The sequence below is a fragment of the Cebus imitator genome, unplaced genomic scaffold, assembly GCF_001604975.1.
Source record: "Cebus imitator isolate Cc_AM_T3 unplaced genomic scaffold, Cebus_imitator-1.0 Scaffold193, whole genome shotgun sequence".
Lineage (NCBI taxonomy): Eukaryota > Metazoa > Chordata > Mammalia > Primates > Cebidae > Cebus > Cebus imitator.
This window is the reverse complement of record NW_016107508.1, coordinates 2,857,482-2,881,140: the sequence shown is the minus strand read 5'-3', so window position 1 is coordinate 2,881,140 and position 23,659 is coordinate 2,857,482. Positions and strand designations below refer to the sequence as shown.

The following is a 23,659-nucleotide window of genomic DNA, read 5'->3' as shown; positions in this document are numbered from 1 at the left end:
TTTTTGGAGACAGATTCTTGCTCTGTTGCCCAGGCTGGAGTGCAATGGCATGGTCTCAGCTCACTGCAACCTCACCGTCCTGGGTTCAAGTGATTCTCCTGCCTCAGCCTCCTGAGCAGCTGGGACTACAGGTTTGTGCCACCACACCCAACTACGTTTTGTATGTTTAGTAGAGATGAGGTTTCACTATGTTGCCAAGCTGGTCTCGAACTCCTGACCTCATGATCCACCCGCCTCAACTTCCCAAAGTGCCGGGATTACAGGCGTGAGCCACTATACCCAGCTATGCTGTCTTTATTGGGTCTGGTTATTCGGAAAGCTGAGTCCTCTCTCTACGAAAGACTAAAGGATTTTTGCTGTTTATAAATCTTTGAATTAATCACATTGGTTACATAAATAAACTGTGGTCCATTTTGTGATGTCAAGTGTTTTAAATTTTGATATTTAACAAGCTTACCAAAATCAAATCCTGAATTAAGCCTTTTTTGACCTAATCAACCTTTTGGTATAGTAGGTCCTCTGAAGTCCAAAAGAGACATATGCAGCTTGTTTTGTATATTAAAATCATACAGGAAATGCTATCTCATTTAAAATGGTGTTTAACTTTTTAAGATTATGTTCATATAAATGTGTGATTAATGTGTATTCCAAAATTATATAAGATTCCTATAATTCTGATATGCCTAAGTATATGCTATCAATTATGATTGTTATGTTAAATTATTGTGTGCCACAGAAATGACCAGATTTCCCTGTTGATTGCATCTTTAACTGTGGCTATCCTAAGACTTGTCATCCACTGACAATTGTCTTGTTTTGATTCTTTCCAAAAGAGAGTTTATAATCAGCTACAGGACTCTCATGGATAGTCCTGAATGCAGGTCTCTAACAACTTTAGAGATTGAGCCATTAGTATAGAGGGACACTTTTTTGGACACTTATTTTTGGACACTTTTTTGGACATTTCAAGCTAATGTGTCCATAAGTATCAAGCAGAACAGTACTTAATTGCATGAACTAAACTAATAGAAGATTAAAATAATCTTTTTATGACCTTTTCTTCCTGAAATGCTGCTGACCCTTTTTGTTTTGTTTTTCAGAGTTGTAAACTATTTATAACTTTTAACAATTGAGTAAAATATAAGCTATAAGCAAAATTTTGAGCATATTTCTCTCTACCTAATTTCTGCAGAATGTGGAAATAATATATGAGTATTCTAACTTATGGCAATATAGTGTTTGCCAAAGTGCCTTAAGAATCTGTTTTCCTTTGTAACAGGACATAACTGGGGACACTGGTTATTTTATCGAGGCTTTGACGAGAATGGCATGCATTCATGCTGCTTTTCTAGGAATTGAGGTTGACTTATAAAGCCAATAAGAGCCCCATGGAAAAACTGCCCTCATATCCTATCTATGCAGTCCTTGTACAGGGTTCCTGACCTTTGGTAAGTAAAGAATGTCACTTTCTATCAGGTCCAGGAGCCTCAAGTTATCTTTGGACCTCGAGAGGGGAGGAATTTACCCAATTGATGTAAGTGTTTGCAGGCACAGATAAATCCATAGCTAGGCTCACAGCTTTAAAAAGTCTAATCTGAGAATCCTTATAAAACAAAGTTCCAGAAAAGCCAATTAAATAAAAAGCTTATATGGCAAATATTTTTGCTGTACTTTATGCAAATAATCAAACCAAATATAATTAAACTAAAACTTACTTTGCAAACACATCAGTCCTACCATAATTTATCTTTGGTAAAAATGAGAGACTGGAGAGAAAAAGACTGTAATACACCTGTTGTAGGTTCAAGTATTATCTGTTGTTTTTGAGATTTTTAATATTATTTTCTAGGTTACAAGTCTCCAAACTAACATTTTAAAATTTTTCTTCCATTTTTCTAATTTAAACTCAATAAAATTGCTACCACATTTTCCCTAAGGCCTTGTAAACTAAGGCTTATTCTTTATAATACTAGCAAGAAAACTTGAAAAATTACCACCACCTTCCTCCTCTGTAACTAAAAATGCTTTGAGCCTAATATCTGGGTAGATTATGCCCACCATTAATAGTTGTTTTTCTTTCGTTTCCATAGAAATGTCTCTTATTAAAAGTATGTTTGCCTTGTATTTCAGACAGCAGGAGACTCATTCACCAGCCTATTCACTTAAATTCCAAATGGCATGATTTCTTCTCATAAGCATTGTTAAACTGGACCTAGGCATTTCATTAATTATCACTGGGTGCTATTTGATTTTTAAAATAATTATTTGTTATATTCAATAGGTGTAGAGATGGTTAAAGTTTATGCCTTCCACGCTTCAACAGTTCTAAGTTGAGCTAACGATGGCCCAAGAATTCCAAGCCATACCACCTCAGGAATATCCTAATTCCTATAGGTCTCTAGAACAGTCAGTGAGAGATTTCTATGCTCCTCTAAGGTTAGACAGGGACAACAACCCTGTTTAGCACAGCTGTTCTGTATAGCTTCAGAAGATGAGATCTTCAGTCCTTTTTCCTTAAGAATGAAAAGGGTGAAATCTCTCAGAGGGGAATGAGACAGTAAGGATGGAGCTTGGCTTCAGTTCACCCCCAACAGAGCTTTCTTTCATGCATTCCCACTGATCTCAAAACCCACACCACTACCTCACCAATGCATACCCATTAATAGTCATACAAAGAAAATAGCCATTCTGTATTGTTCTTCTGTGATCTTAAAATGTTTAGCCATGCCTTTTACTTAAATAATGCCAGACACTGATTAAACCAAGGAGATCCAAATTAAACCATGGTTGCCGAATCTCCCATTTCGGGAAGGAATGCTGAACAATTAATTTGCGGCCTTGTTGCCACTGGCCAGACCAGCAGGTGGCCCATTTTTCAAGACAACCATCACAACCAGCTTTGCTAACCTGCATACCCTACCCCTCACATGCATCGCCCAACCCAGCCTATAAACTCTACCACTGATGTCAATTCCCACACTTTGCCTTAAAAAAAAACCTACCAGCTCTTTTTGGGGAACCAGCTGAGGATTCTAGTGCCTCCACTGTCTCCTTTGCAGTTGGCAACAAGTCCCAAAATTAAAGCTTTATCTATGAAATCCTCTTGGCCCCATGTTAATTTCCATTACATGGGGAGACAAAGAGCCTGTGGTCTGTAACATATGTATATATATTACGTATATGTGGTATCATCTTACCCCCGGAGAATATTGACAAATTACTTTATAAAATTCCTTAAGAGACCTCTATTCTAAATGTGTTTTGTGAAATAAGTAACTCAAAGTCTAAGCTGCTGGAACTTTAAAATATTTTGAGCCTTAAGCAAATGTGATTATGGGACCTGAGTCATGTAAACAGGCAGCTGCAACCTAGGCAACTGCAACCTTCTTTCTCTAATTACAGATTAGCTTTTTTTCTTACTTACATTATTTTGTAAAATGTAGTAAATGACTAAATGGAGCCAGGGAAGACTCCTTCCCTCTTTTTTTTTTTTTGAGAAGGAGTCTTGCTCTGTTGCCCAGGCTGGAGTGCAGTGGTATAATCTCGGCTCACTGCAACCTCCAGCTCCTAAGTTCAAGCAATTCTCCTGCCCCAGCCTCCCAAGTAGTTGAGATTACAGGCATATACCACCGGGCCCGGCTAATTTTTGTATTTTTAGGAGAGACAGAGCTTCACCATGTTGGCCAGGCTGGTCTCAAACTCCTGATCTCATGATCTACCCGCCTCAGCCTCTCAAAAGTGCTGGGATTACAGGCAGGAGGCCCTGTGCCAAGTCTGACTCCTTCCCTCTTAGCTGTTGATCTTCATTATAGATTAATGTCCCTCTTTCCTCTCTCAGAGAGACTCCATGACTATCACATTGTCTAGGATGAAATGTTAAATGTATTCTTTTAAATTGGAAAGGCAATGAAAACTAGCTGTATGGAGGGTCGTACGTGGTAGCTCACGCTTGTAATCCTAGCACTTTAGGAGGCCAAGGTGGGTGGATCACCTGAGGTCAGGAGTTCAAGACCAGCCTGACCATCATGGTGAAACCCCATCTTAAAAAAAAAAAAAAAAAAAGAAAGAAAAGAAAACTAGCTGTATGGAAATGAAAACAAATTTTAACTAATTAAATTGCTGCAATTCATAAACCACCCTTGTGTACAAAATGTTGTAACCTACTAAATTTCTTTGTTTTCTGCCTATATAAGCAAGGCCTTAACTTTTAACTGCAGAGCACTAACCCCATTTCTCTAGAATCCATGTTTGCTGAATGGTCATTCCCAGCTATTTGCTTAAATAAATGCTTTAAAACTGATTTCTGATCCTTTTGATTAATTCAGATTGACAGTTGCAAAAAAATATCCGCTTATGTGTTAAATTAAGTTTAGCCTAGAGCTGACTTCTTACATATTCCAAGTTTGGCCCAATGTTTTCTATGTATACACAGTGAACTGTAACCTAACTGCATGTATAAACAGATTGTAACCTACTCTTGTGCCAATCACCAAATTTTGGCCAATCAAAGACAGCCAACTGTTAATAAGGCAAACACCAGGATGTAACCAATCTGGCTGTTCCTGTATTTCATTTCCATTTTCTGTAAGTCACTTTTCTTTTCCTGTCTTTTTTTCCACCACATGGCTATGCTGGAGCCTTTCTGAATCTATTCTGGTTCAGAGGCTGCCTGACTTGAGAGTTCTTCTTTGCTCAGTTAAACTCTGTTAAATATCATTTGTCTAAGGTTTTCATTTTAACATACGTAAAATAAATATTCCTAAAACTCTCAGAAATATAGGAACTAACCTAAATTTCAAGATTTCGAGTATACGTGATTTCAGTAAATCTGCAAATGAAACAAGTATAATAATGTCTGTTTCATAAAAACAGCTGTGTTTTCAGTTATCAGCATAGAGTACCATGATGAGCATACTTTTTGCTTCTACCTGGGCTGACTACTCAAATAAACTAATATACTTACCAATGTTTAAGATTATAGAATTTATAGATTTGATTTTTATTAAATAGAATCATTATTCTGACAAAGTTCATATCAATAGTAATTGTATTTTCTAATGTTTCTGTTTAGATGTAGTTTTCAAAATCTTTTTGGTAACTTGAAACCTTAATGGTAGACTCAGATAAATTAAATGGCAGATACTCATTGAAAATCTAGATCACTTCTAAGTAGTATAAAATATTAACACATTAATTGCTGATCATGGGTTTATCTGTTTTTAGCTTCTTATTTTGTACAGATAGTAAAGACTTTCGGGTTTGTTAAAGAGGACGTTCTTTTTGCCACATTGAAGAATTGTGCTAAGAAGAAGATGCCTCTAGAAATTGTGAGATGGTATAGTCACATAATTTGCTAAAATGCCAAAAAATGCTGATATACAACAGGCAATTCACAGTTGTCTACTTAAACAGTTTTCTCTGGAAAGTAAAGGATACTAAGGGTTGAAAATTATAATGAATAATATATAAATTGAACTACTAGACATAATCAGGATGAAGGAAAAACCTCTGTATGCAAAGTGTTCCAAGTAATGTAGAATGTGGTTTGGTTACGGGAAAAAGAGCAATTCTTTCCCAAAGGCATTGTTTACTCATTATTCCTGAATGAGGAGGAGAAAAGAACCAAATCCTGAAAGGGAAGTGTGGGGAAGACAGAGAAAGAGAATTTTATCTTATGTGGCCATGTTGGCTAAGACTGAATAGATTTATTGTAAGGTTTTTAAATGAGCTTTAATATTAACAGTGTACTGATGCAAAGCTAGAGTTTTGTTTTCTCTCTTAAAAAAACAACAACATTGTTTTAGATTATCTTATTTCTGTTCTTAATAAGAGGTTGTAAAAGGTTTTTCTTTACCTTTTGAAAAATCTGCCTAGGAGACGACCACAGTCTGAATGTCTGTGTCCCCCCCAAAGTTCTTATAGGGACAACTAATCACCAATGTGATGATGTCAGGAGGTGGAGCCAACTGGGAGGTGATTAGATCATGAGAGCAGAGCCCTTATGAATGAATGCCTTTATAAAAGGGACCCCAGAGAGCTACCTTGCCCCTTCCACAACATAAGGACTATCTATGAACCAGGAGGTAGGACCTCACCAGACACTGAATGTGCCTTGATCTGTGACTTCCCAGCCTCTACAACTGTAAGAAATTTGTTGTTTATAAGCTACCCAGTCTATGATATTTTGCTACTGTAGCCCAAACAAACTGAAGAAACTAAGACAGAAACAGAGACTCTGTGTCTCATCAGAATAATTTCCTGTGGGTTTTTCTGTTTTGTTTTGTTTTTGAGACAGGGTCCCACTCTGTCACCCAGGCTGGAGTGCAGCGCGTGACCATGGCTCACGGAGCCTCCACCTCCCAGCAGTCCTCTCATCTCAGCCTTTCAAGTATCTGGGACTACAGGTGTGAGCCAACATGTCAGGCTAAGTTTTTTTGCTTTTCTGTAGAGACAAGGTATCCCTAGGTTGCCCAGGCTGATCTTGAACTCTTGGGCTCAAGTGATCCTCCCACCTTGGTCTCCCAAAGTGCTGGGATAACAGGCATGAGACACCACTCCTGGCCTCCTGTGCTTTTTGTCTTTATGATGTCCTAGATTATTTAAGAGAACCAAGTCTTCTCAATGTTAAAAGAGCTAAGTTTTGTTACTCTTTTTGTTTCTTACAATTGTGTTACCCCCTATATTTACTTTTGAAATCTCTTAGTGTCATATAGGTTAAATAAATAACTAAGAATTGTTTCACAGTGGCCTGTAATGTTGGTTAATCAAGTACTCAAATCTTTTGGCATTTCTGATAACTTTTGATATTTTGCCTTTCCAAAGCCAAATCCTAAATGAAACCTTGGTCTTGAACTGACTGAAATTTCCCAGAGGGACCCTTGAAAATCTCAAAAGATTTGTTCTTACCTGTAAAAAGAAATGCTAAACTAATTAGGTTTATTTGATATGTTGAATTCTATGGAAAGCATTGTCAAATAAAAAGAGATGTTTAACTGTCCTTAGGTTACATTTGTATAGGTAAATGTTATGAATATAAATATTTCGGGAATTATATAAAGTTCCTAGAAATTTGTCAATGCCCTTGCTGGCATGATACATCTTTATGCTTCTTTGTCTGATAGTAGACAACCATGGCAAAATATTATCCGTTATTTTAGTTATTATTTTAATGTTGCATACCACAGAAACAACAAAACTGCCTTGTCAACTGTATCACAGTGAACTGTTAGCAGATCTTTAACAATGACTACTTTAAGCCTTTCGTCATTTAGACAGTAATTGTTATCTGATGTTTTTCTTAAACTCTTGCAATCAGCTACTAGCAAGAATGCTTATCTTCAACATAAACAGATTGTCTCTGAGATCATGGAAAGGACTAAGACAGGAACTCTGGGGTACAGGCTTCTGATGGCATTGCTTAAATAATGGAGATCATAACCACTGGACTGAGTCAGGATTGCCAGAACTTTAGCAGAGAAGCTAATGGGTTCATTAACCGCTAATTCAATCAAGCAGAACAAGACTGAATTACATGGGACTAAATGAAAAATGATTCTAATTTCTATCATTTTTTCTTTAGAACATTGCTAGTTTTTTAATCAATGTTGAATTTTTTGGATGCAAGGAACTCCTTTTTCTTTTCTCGTATGCTACCTATAACTTACAATAATTTGGTAGATTTAAACCTTTGTAAACAAAAATGAAATACATCCTTTTTCTCTCTACCTGATTCCTCCAGAATTCAGAAGCTCTTATTGAATATTCTTATTGTCGTAGCATTATAGCTATTTGCATAAGTCGAATAAGAATCTGTTCTCCTTGTAACAGGACATAATTGGGAAACTTGGTTATGAAACTGCCTTTGCAAATATTATAACAGTGAGAAAATAATGACAGTGGAGGAGATCTGATCTAGCCAACCCCCCTGTTGCCTTTAGCATTCAAGCTGCCAAGCTAGCTTTGGGAGACATTTAGCTTATAGTTTAAATAATAGTAGCCCTTCTCCAAAATTCAAATGCCTTTCTAAAGAAACCACAAGGCTAGGAGGAGGAAAGGAGCCTGAATTCTGCTGAGGTGTAGACATAAACAGTTACCAGCTGTTGTTCCAGAGGTCACAAGATATGCAACTTCTCCAATTATTCCTGCAGATAACATCACTATGGTAGAACTTAAGATTGGTGTTTTGAGATATCTTTTCATGTTTTTTGTATGTCTGACACCTATGGCTCCAGCTGGACCTGCCAACCCCTCCTGTGGTCCCACCCATAATCGACTCAGCATAAGAGGACATCTTCAACTCCCTATGATTTCATCTCCAACACAACTATCGGCGGCAGCAAGCACCCACTGCCTAGCCAACCCCACTCCTTCCCACAAATTGGCTTCGAAAAACCCCTAAGCTACAAGCCTTTGATGAGACTGATTTGAGCAATAACTCAGTCTCTTGTGTGGCATGGCTGGCCTCATGTCAATTAAACTTTCTTTACTCAATGCTGTCAGTTGATGTTGTTTGTGCAGCAGGCAGGAAGAACCCATCAGCCAGTTACAGTTACATTACCAAGCCTTTGTGGAATGTCATATTTGAGAATTGCGTGGAATCTGATATGACTAAACAATTTTAAGAAACTAAGATTGACTTTATAAAGCCAATGTTTTCAAAGCCCTCTTGGAAAAAGTGTTCTGATACCAGCATTACAGAATTCTCAGCCTTATAGATGAGTAAAAAAGGTCACTTCCTAGGAAACGGAATATTTTTTGGGAGACCTCAAGAAGAAAGGAATTCACCCAAATCTATAAATATTACAGATTAAGTCTGATGACAAGTTCTTGGCTTCTAGCATCAAGAAACCTCTAAAAGTCCACCCAATCTGAGATTCCTTATAAGAGTTCTGGCAATGCAAACTTTAAAAAGCTCTAAGTGGTCAATTACCATTCTTGCTGTGCTTGTGCAGATGATCAGACTAAATTTAATGAGACTAATTTTGTAACCAAAAGTAATCTTACTTTGATTATCTTTGATCAAAAAATGCAGGTGATTGTAGAGAGAAATTTTATGTTTTGATGAAAAACTATAACCCACTCTTATGAGTGATCAGAATCTAGTCCTGTTCATCATGTTTGAAATATTTTTCACCTCTTTGTAAACTAGATCCTTCTGTCTTGCCCATTTTGTCAGTAATTAACACATCTAATCTTTCTTCTACTCACCTGACATGGCATCACTAAGAACTAAAGCCTGTCTTCCTGGATCATTATTAAGACTCTAGGTTATCTTGTTACAAAGCCCTAAAAGCTGAAATGGGACACCATGATATAAAATTCAAAGGACTTATTGATGCAACAGTTTGGTCCACTCAGGAAGTTCACCAAACACTCACCTCTTCCCTGCTCTGCTCTGGAAAATAACCATAGCTGTGACATTGATGTTCTCACTCCACCATCTAAACATGCTTCAAGCCCGACATCTAGACATCTTCTCAACTGCCTGCCCTCTGTACTCAAAACCTAGGTGTATAATCTATCCCAACCATTACTCTGTGCTTTTCTGTTTCCTCATTCTATGCTCTTCTTCCCTCTGCAGATCTCTTATCTCACAATTTCTAACCTAAACCTACCCTCTTTAGCAATCAGCTTCTTTTACATATGTTGAAACTTCAAGGGATGATAGGGAAAATGTTAACCACTGAAACCCTAGAGTTGGTATAAAGATTATTTTAAAGTGAAAACATTTAAGCTAAAGAAGATGCAAAAAGAAATTTTATTTGAAGTTCCATTGTGTGACTCAAGCAGAGTCTCCAGAGAAAACCCTTCTGTTATGCCCCTCCAAAGGGAGTTTCCTGTGAATTCAGCTGCTGTGGAGATAGCCCAGTTCCTGCCCAGCTCAAGTGTCATCAAAACCCCCAATGGAATCTTCCATACCTTCTCACTGAAGCCCTTAAGAAAACTTCTGTTAAGTTTGGTATATACATCTTTCATCTTGGGCTATTCAGGAAGTAATCTATCACTGAGCTCTCCCACATGCACTCAGAAAGAAACTTTCTCTTCTCTCCAGTTAATCTACTATCAGTTAATTTGCAGGCCCCAAAACATCTGCACCTATGTTGGGATAAGAAAAGTTTTTCTCCCAACATAATCATTCATTCTCATTTTCCAGAGGCAGGTCACATCAATCCTTCAGTATTCCAAGACACGTAATTATAGAAAATATATCAACACAAAGAGTGTCAGAAAACGGGAAATTTCCATTAGGCAAAAATTCAATTTTCTAAGTGAGTCAGTAGGTGGCACCAAAGAAGAAAGAAGTACATCTCTATAAATGCACAGATCACTCTGAGTCCTGAAAATCCAATAAAAGTTACTCCTATAGACGGTCTGTGCTCTGTTTTGTCTTTAAATGTCCTACTTTAGCACAGGTTTATACTGAAAACTGCCTCAAGATGTCCTTGAAAGGAAATAAAAAATTGCAAATAAATATAAAACTTAGAAAATACTTGCAAAAAAATTTCACGTTACTATTGCCAAAACCTGGTTCTGGACATCTACCTTTCTGGGTTAGATACAAATTTTATCATATTCAAAGAATATGGGCTGCTCACAGCAGCTCATGCCTGTAATCTCAGCACTTTGGGAGGCTGAGGCAGAAGGATTGCTGGAGGCCAAGTCTCTGAGACCAGCCTGAGCAACATAGAGAGACCCCATCTCTACAAAAAAATTTTTTTAATTAGATGGATGTGGTGATGCATGCCTGTAGTCTCTGAGGTGGGAGGATCGCTTAAGCCCGGGAGTTCAAGGCTACAGTGAGTATGACGATGCTACTGCAGTCCAGCCTGGGTGACAAAGTGAGATCCTGTCTCAAAAAATAAAAGAAAAAAAGAAACATGGAATCATCTTAGATCTGATCCACTGAGGCAGAGGCAAGAGGATAAGCACAGAGAAATCTGTTCCATAAGTTAGAGGAATAGGTATATTTTGTCTGATTCTGAACCTTTTTGGCATTTCAAATGGCAGGGCAGGGACTTCTACCATTCATCTGTAGATATATACATGATTTAAAAAAGAAAAAACATTTCCCCTAGTTGAATGGTAATCTTTCCAAAGATTCTAAATCAAAAGAGGACTGAACTCTAGTAACCTCACAGAAAGGCTTTGTTGTTGTTGTTGTTGTTGTTGTTGTTTTGAGACAGAGTTTTGCTCTTGTTGCCCAGGCTGGAGTGCAATGGTACAATCTCGGCTCACTGCAACCTCTGCATCCTGGATTCAAGTGATTCTCCTGCCTTAGCTTCCTGAGTAGCTGGGATTACAGGCATGTGCTACCACGCCTGGCTAATTATTATTATTATTATTATTATTATTAATAGACAGGGTTTCTCCACGTTGATCAAGTTGGTCTCGAACTCTCAACCTCAAGTGATCAACTTGCCTCGGCCTCCCAAAGTGCTGGGATTACAGGCGTGAACCACTGCATCTGGCCTTGTTGTTTCTTAATAATAATATTTAGCTTCCCAGCTACTCCAGAGGCTGAGGCAGAAGGATCTCTTGAACCTAGGAGTTCAAGGCGGCCAGCCTGGGCAACATAGCAAGATCCTAATTAAAAAAAAAAAAATCAGCAATGTCGAGAAAGAATAGTCCCTTAAATGGTTAAAGATACCTTACAAATTCACCTTGCCATTCTTCCTCATCCCAAAACAAAATCAAAGTAGCACATCAACCAAGATATAGTTACTAAAATCATTTAGCTATATTAATTAAAATAAGGAGAGATGTTCCTCCTCCACAGACACTGATAATACCTCATGGCTAAGGCAGCACTTCTCCCCAAGTCCTCCTCTCCAACAAGGTGCAAGCTATAGGCTTCCACTTACTCTGGCAAATTCCATGGGTTTAGGAAGAAGGCACATGACCATGACATCGAAGCGAACATCACATACTGTCTTCAGCCATTTGGTGACAAACTGAGGCTTCAGCTTTTCCACCAGACTTCCCACTTCATCATCCATCATATATGCAGTGGAGTGAAACCACTGAAACACCATAGCCACCAGCCGGGCCAAGCTTTCTGTAGGCGTGTTCTCACTGGGTGTGCAGAGGCTCACCTAGAAGTAGGTAGATTAGAACCTTGTTCAGCTTCCATCCACCTTTACAAAATTATTATGGGTGGATTAAAAGGCAAAAATAAGTAAAAAGATATCCCAGATAATCCATTTGAAATAGGCGGTTTCTTTTTTTTTCCTTGTGTGTACAGAATAGAAACAGGTGAAATCGGCAGTTTTAAAAATGGAGATTGCTGGCAGGCGCGGTGGCTCACGCCTGTAATCCCAGCACTTTGGGAGGCCGAGGCGGGTGGATCACGAGGTCAAGAGATCGAGACCATCCTGGTCAACATGGTGAAACCCCGTCTCTACTAAAAATACAAAAAATCAGCTGGGCATGGTGGCACGTGCCTGTAATCCCAGCTACTCAGGAGGCTGAGGCAGGAGAATTGCCTAAACCCAGGAGGCGGAGGCTGCGGTGAGCCGAGATCGCGCCATTGCATTCCAGCCTGGGTAACGAGAGCGAAACTCCGTCTCAAAAAAAAAAAAAAAAAATGGGGACTGCTTATCTGGAAACTGTGTTCCTTTCTGCAGGGAGAGATGGATTGCAACAGTGGTTTTCCCTCAAGAGTTCATCTTCTAATTAAGCATTTTCTCCTACAAGAAATCTATTACATAACCTGCACCAGATAAACGCTTCTAAAAAGTTAGGTCAACAGGCAGGGCGTGCTGGCTTACATCTGTAATCCCAGCACTTTGGGAGGCTGAGGTGGGTGGATCTCAAGGTCAAGAGTTCAAGACAAGCCTAGTCTGGCCAATTTGGTGAAACCCTGTCTCTACTAAAAGTACAAAAATTAGCTGGGCATGGTTGTGCACGCCTGTAGTCCCAGCTACTCAGGAAGCTGAGACAGGAGAATCGCTTGAACCCGTGAGGCAGAGGTTGCAGTGAGCCAAGATCAAACCACTGCACTCCAGCCTGGCAACAAAGCAAGACTCTGTCTCAAAAAAAAAAAAAATTAGGTCAACAAAATGGTATTTCATCCATAGCCTCAATGAAAATGATCTATATACATTTCAGTTCTAAAATGATCATATTTCACTAAGAATTTTGTATTAGTAATAGTTTGGATTACCTGGGAGTCCCCTAATTCACTATCATAAATAGACTTTTTAAAACATCATTCATTCATTTACTATGAACTAATCTTTTATTAAGTACTATGGCAGTGTCCAGGAATAAAAATAAATAATTAAAACACTGTCCTTGCCTTCAAAGAGTTCACAGTAGTAGGCACTGTGTCATTAGATAATAACTTCTAGAAAGCAAGATATGTGAAATCAACAATTAAATGCCAGTTTGGTAAAGACTTTTTCACAAAACTATGTGCAAGCATAGTAGAGACATATCACTATGCAGACTGAATCTATGTCTCCAATGGGCAAAACAAAAGCCTGCTTCTCTGCAGAATTGGTAAATTCAGCTTGAGTGGGACTTTAGATCTGTATGTTTGATCTCTACTGAATAGATGTTGCAGTTAAATCAGTCAATAGTAATTATATTCCTTGCATTACTTTAGCTATAACTTCTCTGGTGTACACAGACTTACCATAAATAAACGAAAAACTCCACAGAGACTGAACTTTCCAGAAAAATTTCATTTGCATAGGTGATGGGACATGAATTAATCTGTAAATGTTATTGAATCTAGTATTTGACAATATATACTACTGGCAGATTTCCTACTTGTACCAGTCTGGCCTCTGATACTGTTTTAACACCCGGCTGTTTATCAAAATCAACGGCTAAGATATGTTTAAAAAATTCCCAAGATTCTGGAATGTGATCTGGACGTTGTCAGTTTTTAACTATCCTAGGTAAATCTAACATGCAGCTCAGGGTTCAGAGCTACTGCCATAGAGAATTCAGTCCCATTGCTAAGGTTAATTTTTCACTACTTATTCCTTTAAAAAAATAAAAATAAAAAATAAGAGAAAGTCTTCATCAATACAATTGTGGAATGAGAAATAAGAAAGTGGAAAATAGTTAATTTCTTTTTCTTACTAAGAACCAGATTCCGAATTGACTGAGCAGCCTCTGGTCATGTTTGTCATCATCCTTGTTATCAAAGTCAGCATTATCCAGGGAATGGTGGGAAGAGGAGAGGCCCAGCTGCCGCCGCCGGTTCAGCTCATATTCCCGCTGCTCAGCATGGAACTCAGCTTCTTTCAACAAGCTGCCAAAGAGCAGTGAGATTTCAAGTTAGACTGTGAAAAAACACATTCTAGATCATGACCCATTCTGAGGAAGTACCTCCTGAGTACTCAAGCATTCTGGATTGCTCTTCTTTGAGTACTGTTACTGAGTTACTGAGTACTGTGCATCCTGAGTTACTCCAGGATGTCTAATTTTATTTTCTTACTATTTTATACTCCATCCCCATTTCAAAAATGAACAATCTAGGACACAAAGGGGCTAGTTCCTCCTATCAATTAGAATCAAACAGAACTGATGCCCTCTGACTTCTGGTTCGCCAACCATCCTACTATAAGTCAATACTTCCTCTTTAACTATCATGAAACCGTGCAGACAGCAAATGTATGATACAAGGAAAAACTGAGGAGCTTTTACCCAAATGGAAAATATTCAGCATCTGGTATTCAAAGACATGAAAGTGAAGCAATGAAAATTATTTTTCCATTTGCTAAACAAGTACCAATTTTAAAAAACAACACTTAGTGGCCAGACGCGGTGGCTCGCACATGTAATCCCAGCACTTTTGGGAGGCTGAGACGGGTGGATCACTTGAGGTCAGGAGTTTGAGACCAGCCTGACCAACATGGTGAAACCCTGTCTCTGCTAAAAATACCTAAATTAGCTGGGTGTGGTGGCGCACACTTGTAATCTCAGCTACTCTGGAGGCTGAGGCACGAGAATACCTTGAACCCGGGAGGCAGAGGTTGCAGTCGGTCGAGATCGCACCACTGCGCTCCAGCTCAGGCGTCAGAGAGAGAGACTCCGTTTTAAAACAAACAAACAAAAAAAATCTTGCCTCGATGAGTATCAGACAAAAGGAGAGCAAGTGTAGAAGTTATTTCAACTGCCTTTTTGTTGTTGTTGTTTGGTCATGTGATAGAAGAAAAACCCAGCAGCCTGCAGGACCTGTCCCTGATTCCACAGGGTAGTGGTTTATCCCAGTATGAAATTACATGGAGTTGTGGCGCTGTGGCTCACGCCTGTAATCCCAGCTCTTAGGGAGGCAGAGGCGGGAGGATAGCTTGAGCCCAGGAGTTCGAGACCTGCCTGGGCAATATAGCGAGACCCAGTTCCCCACAAAAAGTGGGGGGGGAGAAATTACATGGAGTTTTCCGCACCTGGTTCCTGTGCAGATAATTCGCTCTTTTAGCCTTCCCCGCCTCCTGACTGGGTAACCCTGCTGTCAGTCAAGCCAAGCCTAGTCACACCCCTCACTCTGATTGGCTCCTTTGCCTAGTTCTAACGCCCACTGCTCAATGCCATTACTGAGCTCACCAAACCTGATAATAACGGCGTGCTTATGTTTTTCTAGTCCCTACATGGGTAACTAGGGCAGAGACTATATTTTATCCCCTCCTGCCTCCCAAGTGCCCATCATAGTACCTTGCACATAACTGGCATCCGTAAAAATATTCACTGAATTCATGAATTAAAATAGCATCATTACCACACTGTGGGAAGGTGAGCTGCTGGGCTAAGGGCATTTGAGGTTGCATTAAATATGCACATCTCAGTGTGCAGAGGTTAGCTCAAAGCAAGGTGGAGTTGTCAGAGGCAGCTACTAAGAAACCGCGTGTTACCTGATCACGGCCTCCACGGCGCAGACCAGCTCCTCAGCGCCGCATTCCCGCGTGTTGATGGGCGGAGGGGAGGTCTGATAGAGATGGGTCTCCGCGGCGGCCCCTACTTCATTACTGTGATGATTTGAGTGGCACCTCTTGCAGTACCGAACAGGCCTGTTTCCGTGACGACCACAGCACCCTGCTGAGAAGCAGGTGACAACTGCTCTTCTAACATGGGAGCTGCAGTTCTAGAAGCCAAGAAAGTGAAATCAATTAAAACCGACCGCTGAGGTAAACTTGGCTAAAAATCAGAATAAATGAAAACTTCAGGGGCCACTAGAAGTGACAACACCTTCAAGGGCCACTAGTTCCCAAAGCGCAGGTTATTCTCCAACCAGCTAGATTTCAGTTACAGTTAAAACATAAAGGCAAGGAGTGTTTTCTATTCCTGTGTGTAGTCGAAATGCTCTAAATATCAGTGGAACTGCGTTGGGAAGCCCTATGTAAAGTTACCTCGGCCACAGGGGGAGTGAGGAGGAGGACACTTTCTGGATTATTTCAAGTTAACATTCCATGAGTTTTCAGCAGAAATATAAAGAAAAAAATAGAACCATGGATCAGAGAATGCAACATCACAGCACATCAGGGAATAAAAGAAATAATGTTACCTCCCAGAATAAACTCTTGCAAAATTATTTTATCCACCTCAAAGAGTAGATTTCCGCTGCAGCTCCTCTGTCCCTGCCGCATTCAAGGACAGGTAGATGCTGCATTCAAAGACAGAGATTGTGCTGTGCCAAGGCGATGGCCTCAAACCAGGCTTTTCCATGCCCACCGGCACTCTATGAAGACCACAGGGACCTACACAGTCAGAACCCTTCATAGAGTCAGCGTTGACATCAGCTGCAGGAAGGGAACCGCAAATGAAGTGATGGGAATGAGAACAGGGGTGAAGTATAAGACATTTCAAAGTTCAGGGGCGCCACTGTCCAAGCTGCCCTGGTGAGAGGCAGAGGAGTGAGGCAGCACCCACATGAAGCTATTGGAGAAGTGCCCCCAAGCCTATCAGAGATGCCACCACCACATACTCAACGTCATTCAATAGTGCTTGTGAAGATGCGAACACCCCCAAGGGGGTGTTAGACTCAAGCCTTTATGAACTCAGAGCTTGTGAGAGGAGGGAGATAAACAAAAGAATGAATTAATTGTTTTCACCTAGAATTTAAAGGGAAATTATCGAGCTCAGGACAGTCTTTCCAGCCAGCATAGGATTCTCAAGGTAAGAAAAAGTTTCAAGGCAAACATAAAATCCAGGGCCCTAGCAGGAAAATGTGGTCTTACGTGGTCTCAGTAGGAAAAAATGATGGTAAGGGCTTGAATATAAAACTCTTTGTTAAGAACTCAGAATTTGAGAGGGTACACCATAGACTCTTTTAGATAGACAAAAAAAGGGGAGGCCCTTCTAAGGATCTTAAGGGCGTACCTCAGCATCCTCTTCATTCTACAGTAAGGGTTCTAAGAATCGTAAAATCATTGTTCCCAGTAGACTCATAGGGAGTATAAGGTGTAGAAGGACTTATCCCAAAGAGGTTTGTGTGTTTGACTCACGTTTAATGAAGCAGGTTTATAAATTGAGACAGAAAAGCCCATTTTTATTGGAATTATACCACTATAGATTGAAAGGGACAGAGACAGTCCAAAAAAGAAGTTTTGGGACTTTCAAACTTCTATAACCAAAAATATAAGCTGATAAAACTTAGCTGTAAATGACAGGCTACTTTTTATGAGAAGGAAAAGATGGACATCTCCTAGAGGGTGAGGCCTGGAGTCAAAATGACCAGCTCCCAGGAAGCAGGACTGGCACCTAACTAAGGAACACGTCACATGTGCTCTGTGATCTTCAGAATTTCTAAGGACCCATGACTACCTTCCTCTCATTTCCTCACTTTTTACCTGAGCGTCTCCTGCAGTAATCCTACCCCTGTATCACTATTGCATGTTAGCTGTGCCGGTTGCAGGTTAACATCTCTTTCATTTACAGGTATTCAAAGGAAGAGGAAGAATACTTAAGGAGCCAAGCCCAAAGAGCCTCGTCCACACCTGGACCTGATTTTGATGAGAAGACCTTGGACCTCCAGCCAACATTTTGCAAGTGGAAAGAATGTAAATCATCTATGACCTGAGGGATGGAAACTATCTCTTCCCATCAAGAAATCAGAGACAGTGTCCCTCCCCTTCAATCTGGACGGACTTGCAGCTGCTTCAACCAATAGAGCATGACAGAAATGATGTTTATAAAAGGACATGCAGCTTCCACCTGCTGCCTTGAGATGTTCTCTTCAGATATTTCCTCATCAGGATATTCCTCCCAGGTCTCTGCCATAATGCCATGAGACAGTCAAGCCACAGGGAGAGACCATGTTTATGTCTTGAGTCAACAGTGCTGGCTTAGCTTACTCTTCAAGTCACCTCACCCCAGAACCCAAATGTATGATCTAGAAACCTCTAGATAATTAAAACCCTCAGCTATTCAAGTCTTCCCAGATAAGGCCTCAAACATCATCAAACAGAAACAAGCTATCTCCATCATTCCCTGTCCAAACCTCTGATCCACTGAGTCTATGAACATAATTAAATGTTGCTGTTTGATGCTGCTAAATTCAGAGTAATTTCTTATGGAGTATCTGGATACAATGCATATGATAATATCTGGAATACCAACTAAAAGTCAGTCTGCTTTATTACCAGATGCCATCAATTCTAAACAATGTCAGCAATAAAATATGTTTCCTCCAAAATAATCTTCAGTTGATGGAAGTTCTAAATAATTGCTGGGATTCCTACTAAGTTTTGATAATATGTTTGAAAGGCCTCAACCCATGTGGATTCAGCTCATTCATTTCCAAAGTAAACTAGAGAGACTTCCCTTAGATGGAGATTCAGCTGGGCATGTTTTCAAAAGTTCACTCCAGCCACTTTGCTTCATTTTGAAGTTTAAACACATAGAAATAACTACAAGTGGTCTCACAATATCACATAATTGAAATAATCAAGGTCTGTCTCTTTATCTTTCTTTTTTTTTTTTTTTGAGACAGAGTTTTGCTCTTGTTACCCAGGCTGGAGTGCAATGGCGCAATCTCGGCTCACCGCAACCTCCGCCTCCTAGGTTCAGGCAATTCTCCTGCCTCAGCCTCCTGAGTAGCTGGGACTACAGGCACGCGCCACCATGCCCAGCTGATTTTTTGTATTTTTAGTAGAGACGGGGTTTCACCATGTTGACCAGGATGGTCTCGATCTCTTGACCTCGTGATCCACCCGCCTCGGCCTCCCAAAGTGCTGGGATTACAGGCGTGAGCCACTGCGCCCGGCCTTCTTTATCTTTCTAATGACGATGCTATCATTGCTTATTTCAGTTATAATGTTCAGGGAATATGCGGTACCAAAGAGGTAGAATATAAACTGCCCAGGGCAAGATCAAACAATTCTGAACTGTTATGAACTTAATGGAAGTTCTCCAAATTAATGTCTATGTAAAACACAACATTGATTAAAGGATAAGCAATAAAAATGTGCTAATTTGAACCTTATTACTACAAATAACTTTGTCATATAAAGAGATAAGTGTTAAAAAATGATCTACCATGGGTGTCAAATACGTTAAGTATGTCCCCAGAGCCAGGACATGCTGATTTAGAAAACAGAACTGTTTGAAATCCTAGTCCCTCAAGCTTACAAAAGATTCTCAAAGAAAGAATGGCCTCAGGATAAAGATCAAAGGAAGAATATGGTCTGTAACTCTAAGATTCTTTATTAAGTCTTCAGAAAGTTATAAGGTGGTGCCTAATTGAGCCTCTCAGCTATAACAGAGCTTCTAATAATTTTAAGGGCATGCTGAAATGCTCAAAGTATAGGAAGGACTGCCTCAAAAATAATTGTAGATGAGGCTTTGGGGGCACAGGACCTCAATGAGATTCATTGAAAATCCACAAAGTTTTTAAGAAAGTCATACTAGCAAAAGCACCACCTGCTAAAACTAAGGTAAACAGACAAAGTCTAAAATGAAAAGAGGTCTATGGGATCCTAACTCTTACATGCAGGAAGCAGATTGAGAAGGTTACTCAGTTGCAACATGGGCCATTCCTTATTGAAAAGAAAAGATGTCTCAGAGAGTGAAGCCAAGAGCTCAGGAGGACAATAACAGATTAGGGGACTACTCCTAGGAAGCAAAACCAGATCCTAATCAAGGCATGTGTGCTGTCTCTGGAGACAGAGAAATCGTTGATGTGTTTGTGGCTGGAGCTGCTGTAGATCAATCACTGCTATCTGCTTTCCCTTATTCTTTTTGAATGGAAGTCTATTGCTATTATCCTGTCCCTGTCTCAACTTTGTGCCTTGGGTGCAGAGAGGGAAGATAACTTTCCTTCTTAGTTTGCAGGTCTCTGAATCAAGAGAATCAGTCACCAAGAAGTTTAATCAGTGACATATCAGATGCACATCACAAGATATTAGACTTTAAGCCTGAAGCCATAAATAAGTCTTGTGGAAGTCATATAAAGTGGTGAGCATATTTTGCATATGGAAAGAAGGTAAATAATTATGTCCAAAGGATGGATTGTGGTAGATTAAATGTGACCACAAAATTCTTGCCACTCCTTTAATAACCACAAAGATCCTATTTCTCCACGTTTTGAATCTGGGCTAGCCTTGGAACTTGCTCTGACCTATTGAATGCTACAGAAATGATGCTATGTGACTTCTGAGAGGCCCTGAAACCTCCTCTCTCTCTCTCTCAGAGGACTGCCACCTGTGAACAAGTCCAGCCCAGCCCCTGGAGAATGAGACATCATGTGGGAAGAGGGAGGCCCAGACACCCCACCCATCTCACCATTTCAGCCATTCCAGCTGAGCCCCACCTTATTCCAGCTTACCCACCAACTGACTCCAAATACATGAGTGAGCCTGGAGTAATTTATCAAAAGAACGGCTTGGCTCAGCTGAGCATAAGACAAATTGCTGATCCACAGAATTGTGATCTAATAACTGGGTTGCCATATGGCCCACTATGTTTTCAGATGGTTTGTTACACATCCATAGATAACTGAGGCAGCCCTCCAATGTACCTACTCATGGTCAACATCCCAAAAAGTTTAAATGACGTAAAAAGGTCCACATATGTCAGAGGGAACAGAACTGGCCAGAGTCCAAGTATCTCAATAAACTAATCAAAAGTTATTTTTTATGACATCATACTGCCTCCTTTTACTCTTTTTGATTATTAAAACAACAAGAGAAGATGGAGGTGATTTAGAGAAACTATTATAAAAAAATAAAGGAAATATTAAAGGAAGAATCTTTAGCTACATATATTGTTCGACTTACACATAAATACTTTCCATATATAGCCAGTCTGGGTATGTTTTTCACACATACGAATTGGACTATTTGCACTCCACTTCAAAACAGTTGATATTTCTAGCATATAAGATATATCCTTAACTAAAGTTAAGTACAATAAATTGCAGTATTATTGAAACTTTTTCTAATTAGACTCCTATCCCAGAATTACCCATAGGCTTTTATTGCAGATTACCAAACAAAAATAATGTGCATAAGATGGGTGAGCAAAAGCCAAAATGGAAATACAGACCATTTGGACGTAGCAATCGTGCATGCTAAATTATTTCCTTTCCCCCTCCACAAATACAGTGGCATGCACATACTGGGAAACCACAGTGCAGAAATGAGGCAGATGTCAATACATGAACTGACATACAAACACAATAAATCATGCCCCAACCACACGAATGGTTTGCTCTTACCTTTTTCTGACATATAGCAGATATTTCAGCTGTAAGGGGAAGGCACACAAAATATCAACAAAGAAAGCAAACCCCTCTTCTTTTTATTTAATTATTTAATTGATTTTTTGAGACAGGGTCTCACTCTGTCACTCAGGCTGGAGTACAATGGCCCCATCATAGCCCACCACAGCCTCTTGAACTCCTTGGCTCGAATGATCCTCCTGACTCACCCTTCTGAGCAGCTAGGACTACAGGTGTGGGCCTCCATGCCCAGCTAATTTTTTTTAGAGATGGGGTCTCACTATGTTTCTCAGGCTGTTCTTGAACTCCTGACCACAAGTGACCCTCCTGCCTTGACCTCCCTCCCACGGGATTAGTACAGGTGTGAGCCACCATGCCAGGTCTAGAGCCCATTTTAAGTAAGGGTGGCCACGAAGGGGGAGTTTTTTAAATCTCGACCTCTGGACTTGGCCCAAACAGCTTTTTGCTTGTCTCATAAATTACCATCTACTTTTATTGGCTTCAAGTTTCCTCAGAAAGCCTGAAATAGATTTTTTTTTCATCTAGCAGGGTTAAAAACACCTGCATGCTGCTACTCTTACAAGTAATTTAATCTTTTTAGATATGACTTAGAAATCAAATCTTGTTAAAGTCAAAAACTTTAATCTTATTTCCCCATTTTACAGAGGACAAAATTGAGAACCACTGTGGTTAGATAAATTCTTCAAGGTCACAGGTTATCAATGGTAGGGGCAGACCTTGAGGTAAAGTCTCCAAATTCCCCGTTTACTGTTCTTTCTATTATACTATGACACCGGATTGATGTGATATATTTACAGCATCGCCATGGGATTGTTTGCAATATCAAAACTGTAGAAAAAAAATACTAACTTGGAATACTTAGTTTTGAATTATCAATTTATATCATTCTTAACTTGTGTGTGTAAAACCAGTTGTAGGGTTATTTAAGAAAAAGCAATTTTCAAACCCACGGGTAGACCAGTTGGAGCAAGACTGTCAAATTATTGTCTACATATGGGATTGACTTTAATGAATGGATAAGAATTCTTTTTAGTGGGCACATCAATTATCTCCATGAAAACTGAAGCTTGAGAGTATTTGAAAATAAATTTTCCAAGAATCGGTTAATATGTTCTCTGAAATAGTAAATGCTCAAAAAATGCACTAACACCTTATTTATAGTATAGTCTAAGTTACAATTTATCTAAAAGATCAAAGGTAAATGTCTCCCAAACCCTGTCTGGTAATTTTAAACTAGTGTATGAAAAAGCGATAGTATTTACAACTCACTTTAAAAAAACTGGTTTTGTATAATTAATGGTTATTTGACAGTTTGATATCCTAGAGTTTATCTTAAATCATCTAAGGTTAGTGTCACATCTCTAGATAAATAATGAAAAGTTATTGCCAATTTTCCTCTAAAGATGAGTATCACTGGAGACGAGGACCATAACTCAGCAACACGGCTGATATTTTAAATGTATTTTATAACTTGACTATGGCTTTTACTTCAGAGCACTGGATGATCACTAAATAGCCTAATTTAAAGGTTAAAAAGTTACATTTATCCATATAAGCCCAAATCTTTTTACAGTTTTTCTTTTTTTTTTTTTTTTTTGGGACGGAGTTTCGCTCTTGTTACCCAGGCTGGAGTGCAATGGCGCGATCTCGGCTCACCGCAACCTCCGCCTCCTGGGTTCAGGCAATTCTCCTGCCTCAGCCTCCTGAGTAGCTGGGATTACAGGCACGCGCCACCATGCCCAGCTAATTTTTTGTATTTTTAGTAGAGACGGGGTTTCACCATGTTGACCAGGATGGTCTCGATCTCTTGACCTCGTGATCCACCCGCCTCGGCCTCCCAAAGTGCTGGGATTACAGGCTTGAGCCACCGCGCCCGGCCTTACAGTTTTTCTAAGACAAGATTTTTCTTTGTCACCCAGGCTGGAGTTCAGTGGCATGATCACAGCTCACTGCAGCCTCAACCTCCTGGGT

The 23,659-nt window shown here is 39.7% G+C and overlaps 1 protein-coding gene across 16 annotated transcripts in view; it reads right to left on the bottom strand.

Annotated features, from left to right (window-relative positions):
- UNC79 (unc-79 homolog, NALCN channel complex subunit) overlaps positions 1-23,659 on the bottom strand; it is a 276,166-nt gene that overhangs the window by 149,895 nt on the left and 102,612 nt on the right. For all 16 annotated transcript variants that reach the window (XM_017547000.2, XM_037745182.1, XM_017546992.2 and 13 more), the window contains 4 exons: positions 21,665-21,693; positions 15,864-16,093; positions 14,092-14,263; positions 11,862-12,092 (listed from right to left, as the gene is read on the bottom strand). In XM_017547000.2, coding sequence (XP_017402489.1) covers positions 11,862-12,092; positions 14,092-14,263; positions 15,864-16,093; positions 21,665-21,693 — 662 coding nt within the window. The remainder of the gene's footprint in view (positions 1-11,861; positions 12,093-14,091; positions 14,264-15,863; positions 16,094-21,664; positions 21,694-23,659) is intronic.